This window comes from Sander lucioperca, chromosome 4 (genome assembly GCF_008315115.2).
Source record: "Sander lucioperca isolate FBNREF2018 chromosome 4, SLUC_FBN_1.2, whole genome shotgun sequence".
Lineage (NCBI taxonomy): Eukaryota > Metazoa > Chordata > Actinopteri > Perciformes > Percidae > Sander > Sander lucioperca.
This window is the reverse complement of record NC_050176.1, coordinates 35,069,409-35,085,263: the sequence shown is the minus strand read 5'-3', so window position 1 is coordinate 35,085,263 and position 15,855 is coordinate 35,069,409. Positions and strand designations below refer to the sequence as shown.

General features: G+C 40.3%; 1 protein-coding gene across 1 annotated transcript; it reads right to left on the bottom strand.

Moving 5' to 3' along the window:
- Window positions 1-445: 445 nt before the first annotated feature.
- On the bottom strand, window positions 446-15,091 carry klhl2 (kelch-like family member 2). The gene is made up of 15 exons (XM_031277008.2): window positions 14,572-15,091; window positions 12,654-12,773; window positions 12,414-12,520; window positions 12,166-12,287; window positions 10,167-10,329; window positions 9,847-9,956; window positions 9,628-9,744; window positions 7,336-7,485; window positions 7,109-7,226; window positions 4,644-4,841; window positions 4,340-4,441; window positions 3,583-3,711; window positions 2,798-2,938; window positions 2,566-2,709; window positions 446-2,008 (listed from the first exon to the last, which is right to left on the bottom strand). The coding sequence occupies exons 1-15, from the start codon at window positions 14,637-14,639 to the stop codon at window positions 1,980-1,982; spliced, it is 1,818 nt and encodes a 605-aa protein (XP_031132868.1). The 5' UTR covers window positions 14,640-15,091; the 3' UTR covers window positions 446-1,979.
- Window positions 15,092-15,855: the final 764 nt, after the last annotated feature.

The window sequence follows — 15,855 nt, the reverse complement described above, 5'->3', positions numbered from 1 at the left end:
TATTACATATTATAATACAATTATTGATGCATTAACATGTAAGCAGCATTTTAATAGAGATGGAGATCATTTCAAGTACTTTATAAAATTGTAGGTAGGTTAATCATTTTCATAAGATCATCACAGTGAGTGTTGCATGTAAAATCGTAATTTGCTAAGTAACTATAGCAGTCAAATGTAGTAAAGTAGAAGTATAAAGTAGCCTACAATGGAAGTACTCAAGAAAAGTACAAGTACCTCAAAATTGTACTTATGTACAGTACTTGGGTAAATGTAATTAGTCATTTTCCATCACCGCAAAAGTTCCCAAATATGAAATGTTGTCTAAATACAGGCAGAATTGTATGTACAGAAATGATGCCAGCTTTACCCGACACTAATGGTGACTGATGAAATTGTAATAAATGAATCACCGTATAATTATTAAGATACCACACACAGCATATTCCATTTCAACGTTTTACTGATTTGGCAAAGTTTTAAAAACAGATTATGTCATTTCACAGCTTTGAATACAAGAAGCCTATGTATTAATGAGAATATAAAACAAGTAATGAAACATTTTCAAAGTCATTAGCCTACATGACATTCCTCAATACACTGACAAGAAAACAGCGATACCAGTAAATATTATAGCAGTTTTTTTCAATATAAGAACAGAGGGAAGAGAAAGAGACTGAAGTAATAGAAAATCAAGAGTAGGTTTGGTCACTTTCCAGAAAGAGAGAACAGATTAGTAAAGTAGCAAGGAGAGACAGAAATGAAGAGATATTTTAAAATTGGCACATTCATAGTACGTCAGGGTGTGCAGTAGTTAATAAGGTTGCTACACCAAGGAGGAAGAGGGTACTGTTGAAAGATAGTAGGTTAGAGTTTGGGGACCATGCAGCGAGTTCAGGCTGTTGTTGTCATTAGTGGTTACAACCACAGCAAAGATGGCTGCCGGGTGACAGTACAGACTGATACATCCAACTGTTTTTCATCTCAAACAGCTCCTCCCTCTGTCTGTCACTGTTTTTGGCAACATGAATGACTCTTCGCCTTTACCAGAAGAGTAGTGCTCCAGTTAAAGTCTGTTTTTTTTGTGGTTTTTTTGTTTTTTTAGAAGAAGAAATGTACATTTTCTGCAGCTGCTTCTCACGTCGCTGTTCTGAATTCATGCGGGCTACCGCAACCGACACATCATCACCAATCTAGAGTCAGCTCTCGAATGTACCGCAGAACTGCTGCCGAGTCCAGCTGTGCTCTGTCCAGTAACAGTCCTCGAGGCACAACAAAGGGGAAGAAGAGGGAAAGCAGGGTGTAATTTGACATACAGGCACTCTTGAACAGCCACACTGCAACACTGTAAAAGGTCAGACAGAGTGCGTTTTTACGGCGTCACCACACAGAGACTCAGATGCACACAAACACACATGCTCACATGTGCAAGCAAAGGTGCACCTTTAAACGCAAGAGCGCGCGCTCACGCACGCACGCGCGCACGAACGCACGCACGAACGCACACACACACAAACACACTTTTCAGGATAAAAACGAAGGAGAAACAAAGATTTCAGGTCCTTCTCTGCTCCTCTCTGATGGATTAGATCAGTGGTCTCTCTCAGAGCTGATTCATGTTAACATTACTAATGTTAAAGTAACTAGCAGTTATAGTAGCTTCATATCAGTAGCGTTTCAATGACACTGCAGTGGTGCTTTAAACTGGTTTGTCCAGTCGCTAGCGGCAGTCCTGCCAAGAGGGGATTTAAACACGGGTTCGATCCCCTCGTTTGTTACAGCTCCCCCTTTCAGGTAAGTGCAAAAAATCTTCATCGTCATCCTCAACAACAAATACTTCTTGTCATTTTCTTCATCTTCGTCAGTGCCTGTGCTAATGCTGCCCAACAATGGAGCATAGGCATCATAGACAGATCCAAGATCAGTATTCAGCAGGAGAATACATTCTGTTCCGAATCAGCGGCAGGTGTCAAGAGCAGTCATAAGGGCTTGTCAATCACAGTCACACCTGTGGTTAAAAACAACAAAAGAATAAGATGGTGCACCGCTATTGCCACACTTTATTTACTTTTTTATACATAGCACATGTTGAAAATGTCTAGTATAAATGTAAAAATAATGGAAATAAATCAAAGCAAAAGGTTTTTGTGTCCACTATAGTTACTGTTGCTAGTACTGTTAAAAGTAAAAATAGATATAATACTAGCAATGCACATCATTTTGTTCTTGATATATTGTCTTTTTTAAGATAAGATAACACTTTATTGATTCCCGGGAAGAAATGAGGTGTTAAAAAAGTGACAAGCACTAGTTAAAGTGACAAAAGTGATGTGCCGGTATCTACCTGTATAACAGAATTCAGTAAAAGCAGACACAACTTTTATCACATAATTATGATATGATTCTCCTAAAGGTTGATACAAAATATTAATATTGAACTAAGGCCCCAATTTCAAAGCTCACCCTTTTTCAAAAGTTATCTCTCACTGTAGTTTAGCTACAAACTGTTAAGTTAGACCTGGCATAAGTTTTCAACATGTATGTTCACATCTGTAGCCTACACACCTGCATAGCTGCGTCCTGTGCTCATGCAGGACTGCAGTAGTGTCCACTTGTCCGAGTTTGGATTGTAGAACTCCACAGAGGCCAAATTGCAGCTGCCGTCGTCTCCTCCCACCACATACAGTACGTTGTTTACAGCACACACACCTGAAAACACAAACGCACACAATGAAGATGAATGGACGTCTAACACCTCACACCCGAGGATATCTGGTGGACAGACTTGCTGCTTTACCTGCGTTGCGTCGACACATGTTCATGTCAGCTATCTGCCGCCAGGTGTTTGAGGCCGGATCATAAACTTCACAGCTCTTCCTCACCAATGGACCGTCATGACCCCCCACAGCATACAGTAAACCTTTTAACACACCGACACCTGAGGAAGACACCGGACACAAGATCTGGTCACCGTTTCTGTCTTATCATGAATTTCCCTTGCATAGCAATTATGTATTGTTGTTTTTGATGGATACATCTGTGAAAATGGTTTGTCTGATCAAAAATTATAGGACGTGCCATCCCATCTGTATCCTCTAGCTACGTCACACAGACCAGCCATAAAGCGCAGAAAGTGCTAGATGACCCCTCCCCCCCTGCCAGGTCCCTACTGCCCTCTGGAAATAGAGTTCAAAGTCTTAGGGGCAAAACATCTCGCTTTTGTAACAGTACTTACCCTGGCACTATTAGGCTCCTTAATGCTCAGGCACCTTGCAGAGTAAATCTGTACTAAATGCACCTTATTCAAATGCACTTTATAGACTGCACAAGACACTTTATGGAAAGTTGCAATAGCACAAGGTCTTTACAGCTTTTTTACTGGTTTGAATGATTGCCTATATGATTGTCTGTTATGTACTGTATGTTCCTGTGTATGTATTGCCTTTTTTAACCTGATTGGTACCAAGATAAATTCCAATCAACTGTGTTGACATGGCAATAAAGTATTGAACTTGAACTGAACTGTCAGTTGAATTACCTTTCTAAAAACTGAGCCATGCACACACACACACACACACTGACCTGCTCCACTGCGTCGTGTGCCCATCTCTGAGATGTAGCTCCACGTGTTGCTTTTAGAGTTGTAAGCTTCTACTGTACTCAGACATTGCCTGGTCGCACCATCATAACCTCCAACTGCATACAGGATCCCTGAAAACACACACACAAGAAATGCATGCAACTCAGAATAAGGAGTGGCACAGTTGTAGACAAAATAATAGAAACACATCAAAATACAATATGGTAGCGATGCAGGAAATATAAAAGTTCGCAAAACTCAAAACACTGAAAGGTTTTGAGGCAATTTACCCAAACAAGTTTTAGTATTTTATTTTTAGCATTTTGCAATTTAAGTATTAGGCTTTTTCTCGACTTCATAACTTTTACTTGGGTTATGTACTTATTTCTCTTTGTCTCTTTCCCCTTTCCTTCTTTCTGTGAAGCACCTCTGTAAAGTTGTTCAGCTAGTTTAATAAAGTCTGCTTGCCTGATTTTGTGTTCTTTATTATTAAGGATCTACTTGTAATAATTTTGATAATGCTATTTTCCTGTTTTTTAAAGACAAGTGCAATGATGCATTATTGTATCAAGCTTTAAGCCAGTCCCTGTCTCTACAAACTGTCTTCAACACCTCTGATAGTTTCAAAAATAAAAACAAGTTATGTGCTTTGAAAAAAAACACATATTCATTGCAGGACTATTTTCTGGTTTATAAAGTGCTTCTGTTATTTTGATCTATTCCTAAACACTGTAAAACTGAACTGGGAATAGTATTCACCATTGACAACACCCACTCCTACACTGCTTCGCCGGGTACTCATGGGTAACACATGGAACCACTCGTTTGTCTTCGCATTGTACGCCTCGATTGTCGACAGACCTGCAAACACACACACACACACACACACACACACACACACACACACACAACATGCATCAAAAACACCATGAAAATCCACATACTATATAATTTCCTGTTGTTACACTAACAGCCTGTAGGGATTCAGTGTCTTGAACTCTTTCCGTCTCACTGATCACGGCAATTTAAAAAATATGTTAATGTCACAGTCACACAGGTGTACCTGTGCTGCCGTCAAAGCCCCCCACAGCGTACAGGAGTCCGTTGAGCACAGCAGCCCCGAGCGTTGATCGACGGTCTTGCATGCTGCTCATGCTCGTCCAGCGGTCCATCACCGGGTCGTAACAGTCGACGGTCCGCACACGCAAAGAACCGTTGAAACCACCAACTGCGTACACACACCCACCCACGTACACCACACCTAAAAGGCAACAAGACAGAAAACACTCAGGTAAACACAAATATCTACTAAAAGACACACACTCAAACAGCCTGGTCTCGCGAGGCTGAATGTTGAAGCAACCTCAGAGTGGAAATGTCATAAAGTGGGGGGTAAACTTGGTCGAGGTCACACTTTCTTGTGTCTTATCTTATCTTCGTTTCTTTGTAAATGGCACACATCAATGTGAATTCTGTGTCAAAATATTAACATGCTGTACTTTCCCATCACATTTTAAATAATCCTTGAGTAAAAATCGCATCAAGTGTGAGAGAATCCTTGATTAGTTTTCCCTTTGGTTCAAATGGGCCTGCAGTAAGTGTATAACGTTGAGGACAGAGCTGTGCCCATGGCAGCTTTATGCTTACCTATGTGGTTTTCAGTGTAGTTTTTTAGTAGTGTGTGTTTCTGCTGATGTTGCAACCTCGTAACAAATTACCAAACTTGTTTCCCTCCATGCATCTTAACAGTGAGGCCTATCTGTGGGCGTATGTGATGGAACAGAGTCAGAAACATGCCACCAGGGGGCATTGTAAAAGAGTTATGCTGTTTACCCAGATTACCTTTAAATATGTGCAATACTTAAACCAAACAAGAGCGCCTTAGATTAGAATATGGATTTTGATCGCAGATGGATTGAATCTCAAAGCCACGATAGCCAAGACCTGACCAGAGAGCATCTTAAAGACAGAAGTTACCTCTGCCTGTTGCTGTGTCTGTATTTCTAAACTGAATACATCATAATGGGTCGACAAGGCCTCCTCCCTTTTCATACACTGATTTAGACTTTGGACAAAATAACCAGTGTGAATTTTGTAAAATAGTGTTCAGGTGAATATATATATATATATATATATATATATATATATATATATATATATATATATATATATATATATATATACACACTGTAACTGTAAGGTTAGTTTTGTGGTCAATGTTTTTTTTTTTATCCAAAGGGTCCCCATTTAATAATCTTGTACATAAGATTGCATTGGATATATTTTTTGTCCCTTGTGTCCACAAGGGGTGTGTGAAAAGTACGAGTTTTAACTAAAGTGTCACTTTTTTCCTTTATTAGATTATGCAAAACCTAATTGTGTTGAGGAATACTTGAAACAACCATACGGACTTCAGTCACTGGAAACTATACATTTGAACTACACTGATAGAAACCCCACTAGAAGGCCTGAACACCACTGCTCTCATCAGCAAACTAAATATGTTATTAATCACATATTAATTGAAGCTATACGGATACAGTATATTAAATATTAAAGGTGCTCTAAGCCAGTGGTTCCCAACCTGGGGTCCGGGGACCCCTCAGGGGGGCGGAAAAGATCACAGGGGGTGCCCAAGTCTTTATCTGGTTTGAGGTTGAGGTAAAAAAAAAATATTTAACCATCTTATTTATATATCCAATATTTTATCCATGTTAAACAAATTATGATAATACACTAGAATATATAATATATACAAAAATCTGTATAAAAACTATATATTTATGTTCTCGCTTAAAATTGTAGGCAGGCTACTTAGTAGGCCAAACCTCCGGGACCTCTTAACCTGGGACCCTTGCAGTCATCAGGTCAGCTGCTAGCTGCTATCATCCTCGTTTTTCCTGCCGCCACGGCATCACTATTTTATGAATAAAACATGGCGGAGAAACGTAAAAGTGCTGATAACTGCTCTGTATCAAAAAAGAAAGTAAGGCTCTATCTCGAGAGTTACCTCAACTTCGGTTTCAGAGGGGGGGGCTCAGCTTTTCTTAGACATAAGTAGGGGGGGTGCCAAGGAAAAAAGGTTGGGAACCACTGCTCTAAGCGATGTTGGGTGACGTCACTTCTTGTTGTTGACGTCAAAGTATTTTCAAACAAAACAAGACTAGCTCGCCCCTCCCTCCTCCACCATGTTTTTTTTACAGTGGGTTTAGGGGACCGGAAGCTCGCGGATAGTGAGGAGATGTTTGCTGTATGTGACAAAAAATGTTGTAGCCTAAAAAACGCGTGACATCGCTTACAGCACCTTTAACCAGCGGCATTTACACTTTAGTGGCTGTTTAAGGGCAAAGTCCCGGTCATTTTATTGCAAGTCAATGAGGACCACCTTGAATGAAACATTAGTTTGGGGATTTGGGGAGTAGGTGACCATTTAGTGTGGCGTTCAGGTGTTCTGATGGAGCAGCATTCTTTAGAGGATCCAACCCCTTAACTGTGATGTAGTTTATGCTGTTGTTGACGGTTTCCTACCTGCTCTGCACCTCCTGGTTGGGAGCTCAGCCACCTGGTACCATCGCTGCTCCTCAAAGTCATAACATTCGACACTGCGGATGGCCTTAGGAGCCTGGCCTCCAACCACAACCATCACCTACACAGGACAGAATCAGCAGAGCCATTACATGAAGGATTGCACATCAACTATTGTTACTTTCTTATTATCTAAGAGAGGAGAAACTTAGCAGAGGTTGTGTAAATACCTTAGGACAGCAGGCCGGAGTCCTCATGCGTGTGCGTGCGGTTTTCATCAGAGCTCTCTGGTCAGCTGGCAGCAAGTGGTACTTCATGGCCTCGATCAGGTAGTCTTTACACGCACTGCTATTCTTAATCAGAGACTCCTCCTCCACCCGCTAACATAACCAAACAGGTAGAGAGGAGCCAATCAGCCAACTAGATTTACAAAGCGCTGCATTATGTTGAGACACAGCAGCTGAGATGCAGAAATAACTAAAATCATACGAACTACAATCAAAGGAAGACCCATAATATTAATCCAAAATCCACACTAGTACTGATACTGACAGATCTAATGTTTCGTAACAAATGTGTCTTTATATTTGACCTGAACGTTAATAATCCAAAGATATTAAATGTTCTGTTTAGTTAGTGAGTTTGTAGAAATGGGGGGAGGGTGACATGTTTTTCCTTAATTGGATTAAATACTAGACTGTCCAACTTTGTCCAACCTTTAAGACTAATGTAAAATAATCAAACATCAGAAATATTAGCTGCTCACGAACAACACAATTGCCTTTCCCTAAAAAACACCACTGATGACATCCTATTGTGGTATTAATGGAGTCTTTTTACATGCAGCCAAAGATGTAAGTAACCCGCAGTTGTTTTGTTAGCAGTGAAAGCAAATCAGTCAACAACACACCTACAGATCATTCTTGTCTGTGAGAGGGAAACAACTGCAAAATCCACTCCGTGGAAGTTAAATAAAAAAAAAAAAAAACAGTTGAGCTCTGCTTGCTTGTATCTGGGTGTTTGAGCTCCTTTTATACCCAAAAAAAATAACAATAGGAAACTGATTAAAATGTAAATCCCGCTTTCAATACTGCCTGATGACATGGTTCTACTCTCTTGTATATACTTACACGATTCTCCACTTTATATTGCATCTTATGCTTTACCTCTACATTTTTATACTTTAAAATGCCCATATTTACATTTTGTCCTGCATTCCCATGTCCAATATTGAGCCTCATTTATATTTTTAATTACTTTTTTACATTCTCCTACTTACTGCACTGTACATACCCTTGTTTTTTCTCTTTTGCTTTAATTTGCTCTTTAAATAGTCATTTTTTAAATGTCAATACTAGTGCATTTGTATAATACATATAACTATATCATATGGAGATGGTAACCAAGCATTTGATGTCAAACGGCAGTATCATTATGTATGTGACGAATAATCTTTGAATCTTGGGGAAAAGACAACCATGTCGGAAGGTCACTTTAACGCCTGCTTTAACATTTGGACCAATCGTTCCTAAACTGTATCAGAGCAGCAGTAAAACAGTGAAAGTCATCAATACCTGGCGATATTCGCATTTGTTGTCACTATCCTGGGACAGAGAAGGTTGAGCATCTTAATAATTGTGCACACCGCATAACATGCACACGGTCTAATCACATTCACTGGTAATGATTCTTTAAACAACAATATGGAAATGTGAACAAGTAGAAACAACAGTCCAGTTTAGCGCGCAGCTCGTTTTAAACCCCTGCAAGTTCTGATTTAGCTTTGACCAGTCCTAAACGACAGATAAGTCCAGGGTTTTTCCTGCACAGAGGAATTTGTGGCGCCCCCCCATAGAGGTTTTAGCCAGCACCAAAGGGAAATCACCAGCGCCAAAATGATAAGAATGGAGAGGAAAAAATAGCACTTCAAATCCTCTCCGACTGTGTTTAATAGCAATTTACCAAACAACCGTAAAAACAAGCAGAACATAAACTTGAATAGGAACGCTAATCTCAGTTTACCGTCCAGAGTTAGGCTGCGTCGGACTCTCCTGGTTATTTTTTTATAAATTTTTTTAAGATAACTTTTGGGCTTTTGCGCCTTTATTTGATAGGACAGCTAGGTAAGAAAGGGGAGAGAGAGGGGGAAGACATGCAGGAAATCGTCACAGGTCGGATTCAAACCCCGGACCCCTGCGTCGAGGCATAAACCTCCAAATATATGTGCGCCTGCTCTACCCACTGAGCCAACCCGGCCACTCTCCTGGTTATTTTAACGGTGGTATTTCAATATTATTTTTTTAAGCAGTTTTGTTGAATGGGGTTTCACTCATTCAAGCGTAATCAACATTTTTGTTTATCAAATTGTAGGAAATAACAGACAAATGCATATAGACTTCTGTCAAATAAGGTAACACAGACTTCGGACCGATCATGCTTACTGTAGTTCCGTTCTGTACAGAGCAACAGCCATATTCAGTGTAAGAGCATGAACAAAAACATGCAGAGGCAGACACTCATACCTGCACCAGGTATTCTCTGGAGAGAAGCGGCAGGCGAACATGTTCCATCAGGTGAGCCAAGTGTTCCTGCCGGACATCTTTATCATGGTTGACCCAAGCTATCACCGCCTCAAACACCTACACAATAAAGTACACAGAGACACTTTAAGCACATCAGGTCCAAACATTTGGTCGTGCTGTCCTACCTGCGTATATTGAGCAGAGTGAATGTGCGTATACCTTCTCCTCTGTGGGGATGGTGAGCTTGTCGCTGGCGATCAGGCTGGACACTTGCTCCATGCCCAAATTGAGGAACTCTTCACTCCCAACCACCTCAGAGAAATGTTGCTCTGTCAGCAAAAGCATCAAATGAAAAAAACTACCCCGTGACTGCAGATAAATACAGCTTTTTATTGATCTCTCAACATAGTCATTAAATAAACCTGTTCTCATTCTGTCTCATCCACCGTCCCACATCCTCCAGGACACACACAAACCCATTTTAGAACAGGAATAAGACCTGTTCACACACACACACACACACACACACACACACAAACCTGCATAGGTGTTTGCCTGTGTGAGGAGCTGAGAGCAGGCGTGTAGGTCAGCGAAGGCTCGTATCCCCAGACAGTTGGATGGATGAAGCTGAGAGCTCAGGAACTCACAACAAGCCTTTTTCACCTCGTTGAGCTGGAGCAGGCCGGCGGCAGGCAGCAATGCCTGTCAAACACACACACACACACACACACACACACACACACACACACACACACACACAATATAGCATAAAGTACTATATAATAGGGCTGGGCAATATGAATAAAAATAAAATACTTTTGAACAAATACCTCAATATCAATATTTTGACGATATTACCACGAACGGATCAGCACCCGCTTACATCCAGGACATGGTCAAACCATATACCCCAACCCGCCCACTTCGTTCTGCATCAGCCAAACTGCTGGCTGCTCCCTCACAGCGAGGGAGAACTAATCACTCAACAAAATCCCGACTGTTCACTGTCCTGGCTCCCAAATGGTGGAACGAGCTCCCCATCGATATCAGGATAGCCGAAAGCCTACACATCTTCCGCCGAAGGCTAAAAACACATCTCTTCCGACTACACCTCGGATAAAAAAAAAAAAAAAGAAAAAAATTTCTTGAACATGCACTTTCAAACCTGCACTTTCATATGTCTCTTTGTAGCTTTGCCTATTTAAAGCTACTGTATTTGCACTTACTACTTGTGGTCTGGAGTTTGAACCTTCACAGTTGAAAGCACTTAATAGTAAGTCGCTTTGGATAAAAGCGTCAGCTAAATGACATGTAATGTAATGTAATAATATTGTAGGGTTGACAATTGGTGTTTTCACAAAACATTTACACAATTTCTGATTAAAACAAAATCATCAGTAATGTGGATATAATGACTAAGTGGGTAAAGTAAAATATTAGAACAGCTAACAGTCTGGTATGTTCAGAAACTTACATCACTTCACTGTAATGCAGTCTGTAAAGACAACACTTATGTCATATTATGATATCCAAAATCTAAGATGATATCTAGTCTCATATCACAATATCGATATAATATTGATATATTGCCCAGTCCGACTATATAATGCAGAATGAATTAAATTAAAAATGAATTAAATTAAAGAGGTGACAGGTTGGCCTGGTGTGTAGAGACACAATCTTTATGTCAGTTCATCACAGGTTCAGTCACCCAAAATAACCCGCTTGTCACTGCTACAGTTAAGTGAGAAACTTAGTTTGAGACTTCTCTGATAAAACGCATTATGTGCGTGTTAAAGTACAAGGTCTGTGTTTCCAAACTAAACTGTAAATAACAGTAGTCATTTTAGTTAGTTTAATTACACTGTGCTTAACACATGATCAAGTGAAAAAAATACCCCGTTGATATTTTATGATCCATACTTATGATCCATACTGTACCTTATTTTTATTGTAATGTTAGTACTTTTATATTTGCACTCTTCCCACTTTGTATTGCAACTGCTGAACAGCAATTTTCCCTCAGGATAAATAAAGTTTTTATCTTATCTTATTATTTTATCAATGGGATGTCATTTCTGTACAAACTGTCTGTTGTGACAGGAGAAAGAACAGTTAGGGATGAATCAGAAAGTGCAAACCAATGGGTTTGGTTATCAGTTATGGAAAAAAAGGAAGTTTAATTTGATAGGGCTCTGAAAAAAAGCGTGTGTGTGTGTGTGTGTGTGTGTGTGTGTGAGAGAGAGTGCGAGAGAGAGTGTGTGTGTGTGTGTGTGTGTGTGTGTGTGTGTGTGTAAACAGTCATTGATATGAAACAATATTTATGTAGCCAGATTAACGTCAATGAAACCAATTAACTGACTAACAAATACTGCAATATTGGTTTAGCCCTTAGAAATTTGGAATTGAAATGTTTGAGTATTAAAGAACAGAAGAGGCTGTGTTTCCATTGACCGGTGTTCAATGCAATGTAGCTGTGGCACAGGATGTGGTATTCAGATAATGCATATATGTTAGTTTAAATGTGTGTGTGTTTACCTGCACATTTTCCTCTGTGACCTGTATCTCTGCTGTGTAAATGTAGTCGACCAGCAGCCCCAGAGTCCAACCGTCCATCTCCTTTATCCTCACTCTTTTCGCCCGGCTCTCTGCCATCTCACCTATTGGTACACACGTGTAAGACAACCATTACCGCACAGGACATAACAAAATAACAACAACAAAAATGGACACTGAAACACAGGGTGCCAGATGTCCAGCCTGGATGGATGGAAGCGAGTCCTCACCTGTGAACATAGCATGGAAGTAGGGGCTCCCAGCAGCCAGGACCACTCTGTGAGCAGCGATCTCTACATCTTCCGCCACTATGGTCACATCACACAACAAGCTCTGGCTGCATTGGCATATGTAAGAGATGGAGAGGTGAGAGGTTACAGTTAAAGTTTAACAGGTGCAACCCAGAGGATGACTGGAGAGAGAGAGAGAGAGAGAGAGAGAGAGAGAGAGAGAGAGAGAGAGAACATCACCTGCGCAGCTCGTTCATGACTTTGAACGCCTTCCTCATGTGCCGAGGGTTGAGAGTGACAGGACCTTGCCTCTCGACGCCATCTTCTTTGTCCAGAGCGTGTGGACAGAGTCTGGTGCACCTGAGAGAGACATTAAAAACAGCCCATTACTGAGAGCAGACATCAGACACACAGTCAAGCAAATATAGCTAGAGTTCTTTTCTTCAGCAGGACATTTTGGAGTGTATTATCTTTCATATATGATTTCCACTTACAACAAGCAAAATGACAACCTGTGTTTAAATCGTCATCTACCTCTAAAGTTTGTCTGTCATCAGTTTATGTTAGTAATACGTTTTAAATGTTATTTCTTCCAATGCTGTGCGCAGCACCACAAATTAAATTCCATGTAGAACACGGTAGCACCACAAACTGCATCCTGCAAAATGATTATAAAGGTGAATCAACACCTCTCACCTAAAACTGAGCATTATTACGACAGGGCTGCTGTATTAGAGTGCATTAGTTTTAGCTAGGACTACCTAATAAACTGGCCCCTATTGACACCCGACCACTCTGAGCAGTGTATATGTACCTTTTTGCTTCCATGTTACCATTAAGTAAAGACTCAACCCAACCAGTACTGCTCTGCTGGATTAATACTACGTGGCCCCAGGTTTTATGTGTCTCATTTGGTTTCAGGTGATTTGATCAAAACCACCACTTTATTTAGTAATATGCACCATGTGAGATCAATACAAACTAATAATAGTCTTCTGATGAGCTTTTGACAACATTAGCTAATAATGCAGGGCTGGTCATAGTTGATTATGTACTTAAGCTCCCTAACAAGCAATTAATCAAATTACCTATACTAATTTACACACAGTGAAAAGAGGGGGGAGGGGTGAAATGAAACCAGCCTTGACATAGTAATGTGGCCACTGTGTGTAAATTTGTAGATGTTGCACATCTTTAGCAATTATATTTTTAAAATGATATTAAGCAGTACTTAGTGAAAGAAGTATTCAGATCCTTTACTTAAGTGTAAGTACCAATACCTTGATGTAAAAATACTCCATTACAAGTTAAAGTCCTTCATTTCAAATCCTACTTGAGTCAAAATAGACAATTTTCCAGCAACAATGTACTCATTGTGCAGAAAAATGACCCCCATGAGTGATGCATTACTACATTATTAATTTTTAATACTGATGCATCAAGTAGCAACAGTATCAACTGTTGTAGGCTACTGTAGCTGCTAGAGGTAGGAGTGGTCTAGTGGTTTCCAACATAAGGGTCAGAAGCAAAAAGGGTTGGAAGCTACTTGGTATTGTATTTTATAAGCATATCATGTTTTGTATGTAAAATCTCTGAATCTCTGATATCTGAAACTAGAAACTACAGCTGTCAAATGTAGTGAAGTAAAAAAAAATGTAGCCCACAATATTTGCTTCTAAAAGAATGGAGTAAAAAGTTTAAAACAGCAGAAATATAAATTACTCAAGAAAAGTACAAAAAAGTACAAGTAGCTCCCAATTGTAAATATTCTTTCTACCACTGTTCAGCACATGCTATGGCCTCTCCCTTTCATAATAAAACATCAAACACAAATCATGCTGCTTATGCCAAAATCACATGGCCCTTGTTTTCTGTCACACACCCACATACACATGGCTACATAGCAGTTAACACACATCACCTCTGCCATAAACAAAAACAACACCCAACAAATCATAACATTATAACACAACCACAGATCCCCCACAGCCTGCTGCGGACAGGCTCGGTATCAGTCCCCGGGTATCAGTGACCGGTCCCCCCGGGTCAGTAAGCAGCCACACCGGCTGCCCGCTGTCTCTGTCAATGCGGCACCATCACTCAAGCAGCCACTGAGAAACGTCAACACACACTCGTTTTTTTTTTTTTTTGCACTTACAGCGGATGACTGTCCATGATTCCGGTGTTTTTCAGAGGCTGAAAACTTGGCCCAGCGGCATGCACCATTCCATATCCACAATGTCGTCTTTAATGGGTCTAAATTCAAGCGTGAATCGCGGCGACCAGCTGTCCAGAGGCGGTGAGACGGGCTGACGGCAGCCCCATTAAATCAGCCTGTTTCATATGAATACACAGCCCGACTGCGGTGACACTCAGTAACAAACACGTTGCGATTCAACCCGGCTGTTGTACCCTGCGGACTGCTTCTTCTGTCGGTAGCCCAGACAAAAAACACACGCAGGAAGGGAGCCGACCAGCAGCGTCAAATGGTTTATTGTGATTTTATTTTTCGCCTCTCTTGCCTCCTGGGTGTATACGGGCGCGTGAGGCGGACGGACAAGGCTACCTGTTATTTTCCAACCGCTGATTATAAACGCACAAACAAGGACATCTCGGCAAAGACGGTCCTCTGAGCAGCCAAGGCGTCCCACAAGAAAGCACTGTCTCCCTCTAGCTGTGGAAGACTGACTGGGGAGGAGGCTCATCATAATAGGAACACGCATGGTGAATAAATAAAAATTTAAAAAAAATACTGAAATGTGTTTGTGAGTAAAAATGTTTGACTCACTATCTGATTATTTTAAAGTTACAGCCCCATATGGTATGTAATATGTTTTATCTTGTGCGCACAACTTATTTTGTGGGAACAAGATAACTTGTGCGCACAAGTTGGATAATTATCTTGTGCGCAAAAGATAAATAACTTGTTCCCACAAGATAAAAAAAAAAAAACGGGACTTTAGAGGGCTCCGTAGCGTTACAGCAGCCAATTCACTTAAAAACACAAAACAAAGAGAAGAACAAAAAGACAAAATTATGTAATACAACTATTTAAAAATAAAAGCTGAGAATATAATTTAGACAAGACAAAATATTAATATCTCGTCACTTTGACTAACTCATTAATTTGATTTACTATCTCTTAATTATGACTTACCACGAGTATTTGTATTTTCATGATGCTAGTTTATCAGTAGTTTTTTCCTGGCAGAAATGGGCTTCCACAAGATAAAGATTGCACAGATTGCTAGAAGATGCATAACAAGGGTTTTCACAATTACAGCTGATTCAGTTAAGTAGACATTATCTTAAGAGAATGTATAAAAAGAAGAAAAACCCTAGAGTTCTGTACTGAGTTCAGTTCTGGAAATGAAATAACAAATCCATGGTCCCCCTGTTTATCATGTCAAGACCAAAGACCCCTGTTTCCCAAGAAGCTTTG

Coding starts and splice junctions, on each gene's coding strand:
- klhl2 (XM_031277008.2), bottom strand. CDS start 14,639: ATGGTGCATGCCGCTGGGCCAAGTTTTCAGCCTCTGAAAAACACCGGA. Junction 9,745..9,846: donor CCATCCCCACAGAGGAGAAG/GTATACGCACAT, acceptor TTTATTGTGTAG/GTGTTTGAGGCGGTGATAGC. Junction 7,227..7,335: donor CTCCGGCCTGCTGTCCTAAG/GTATTTACACAA, acceptor TGTCCTGTGTAG/GTGATGGTTGTGGTTGGAGG.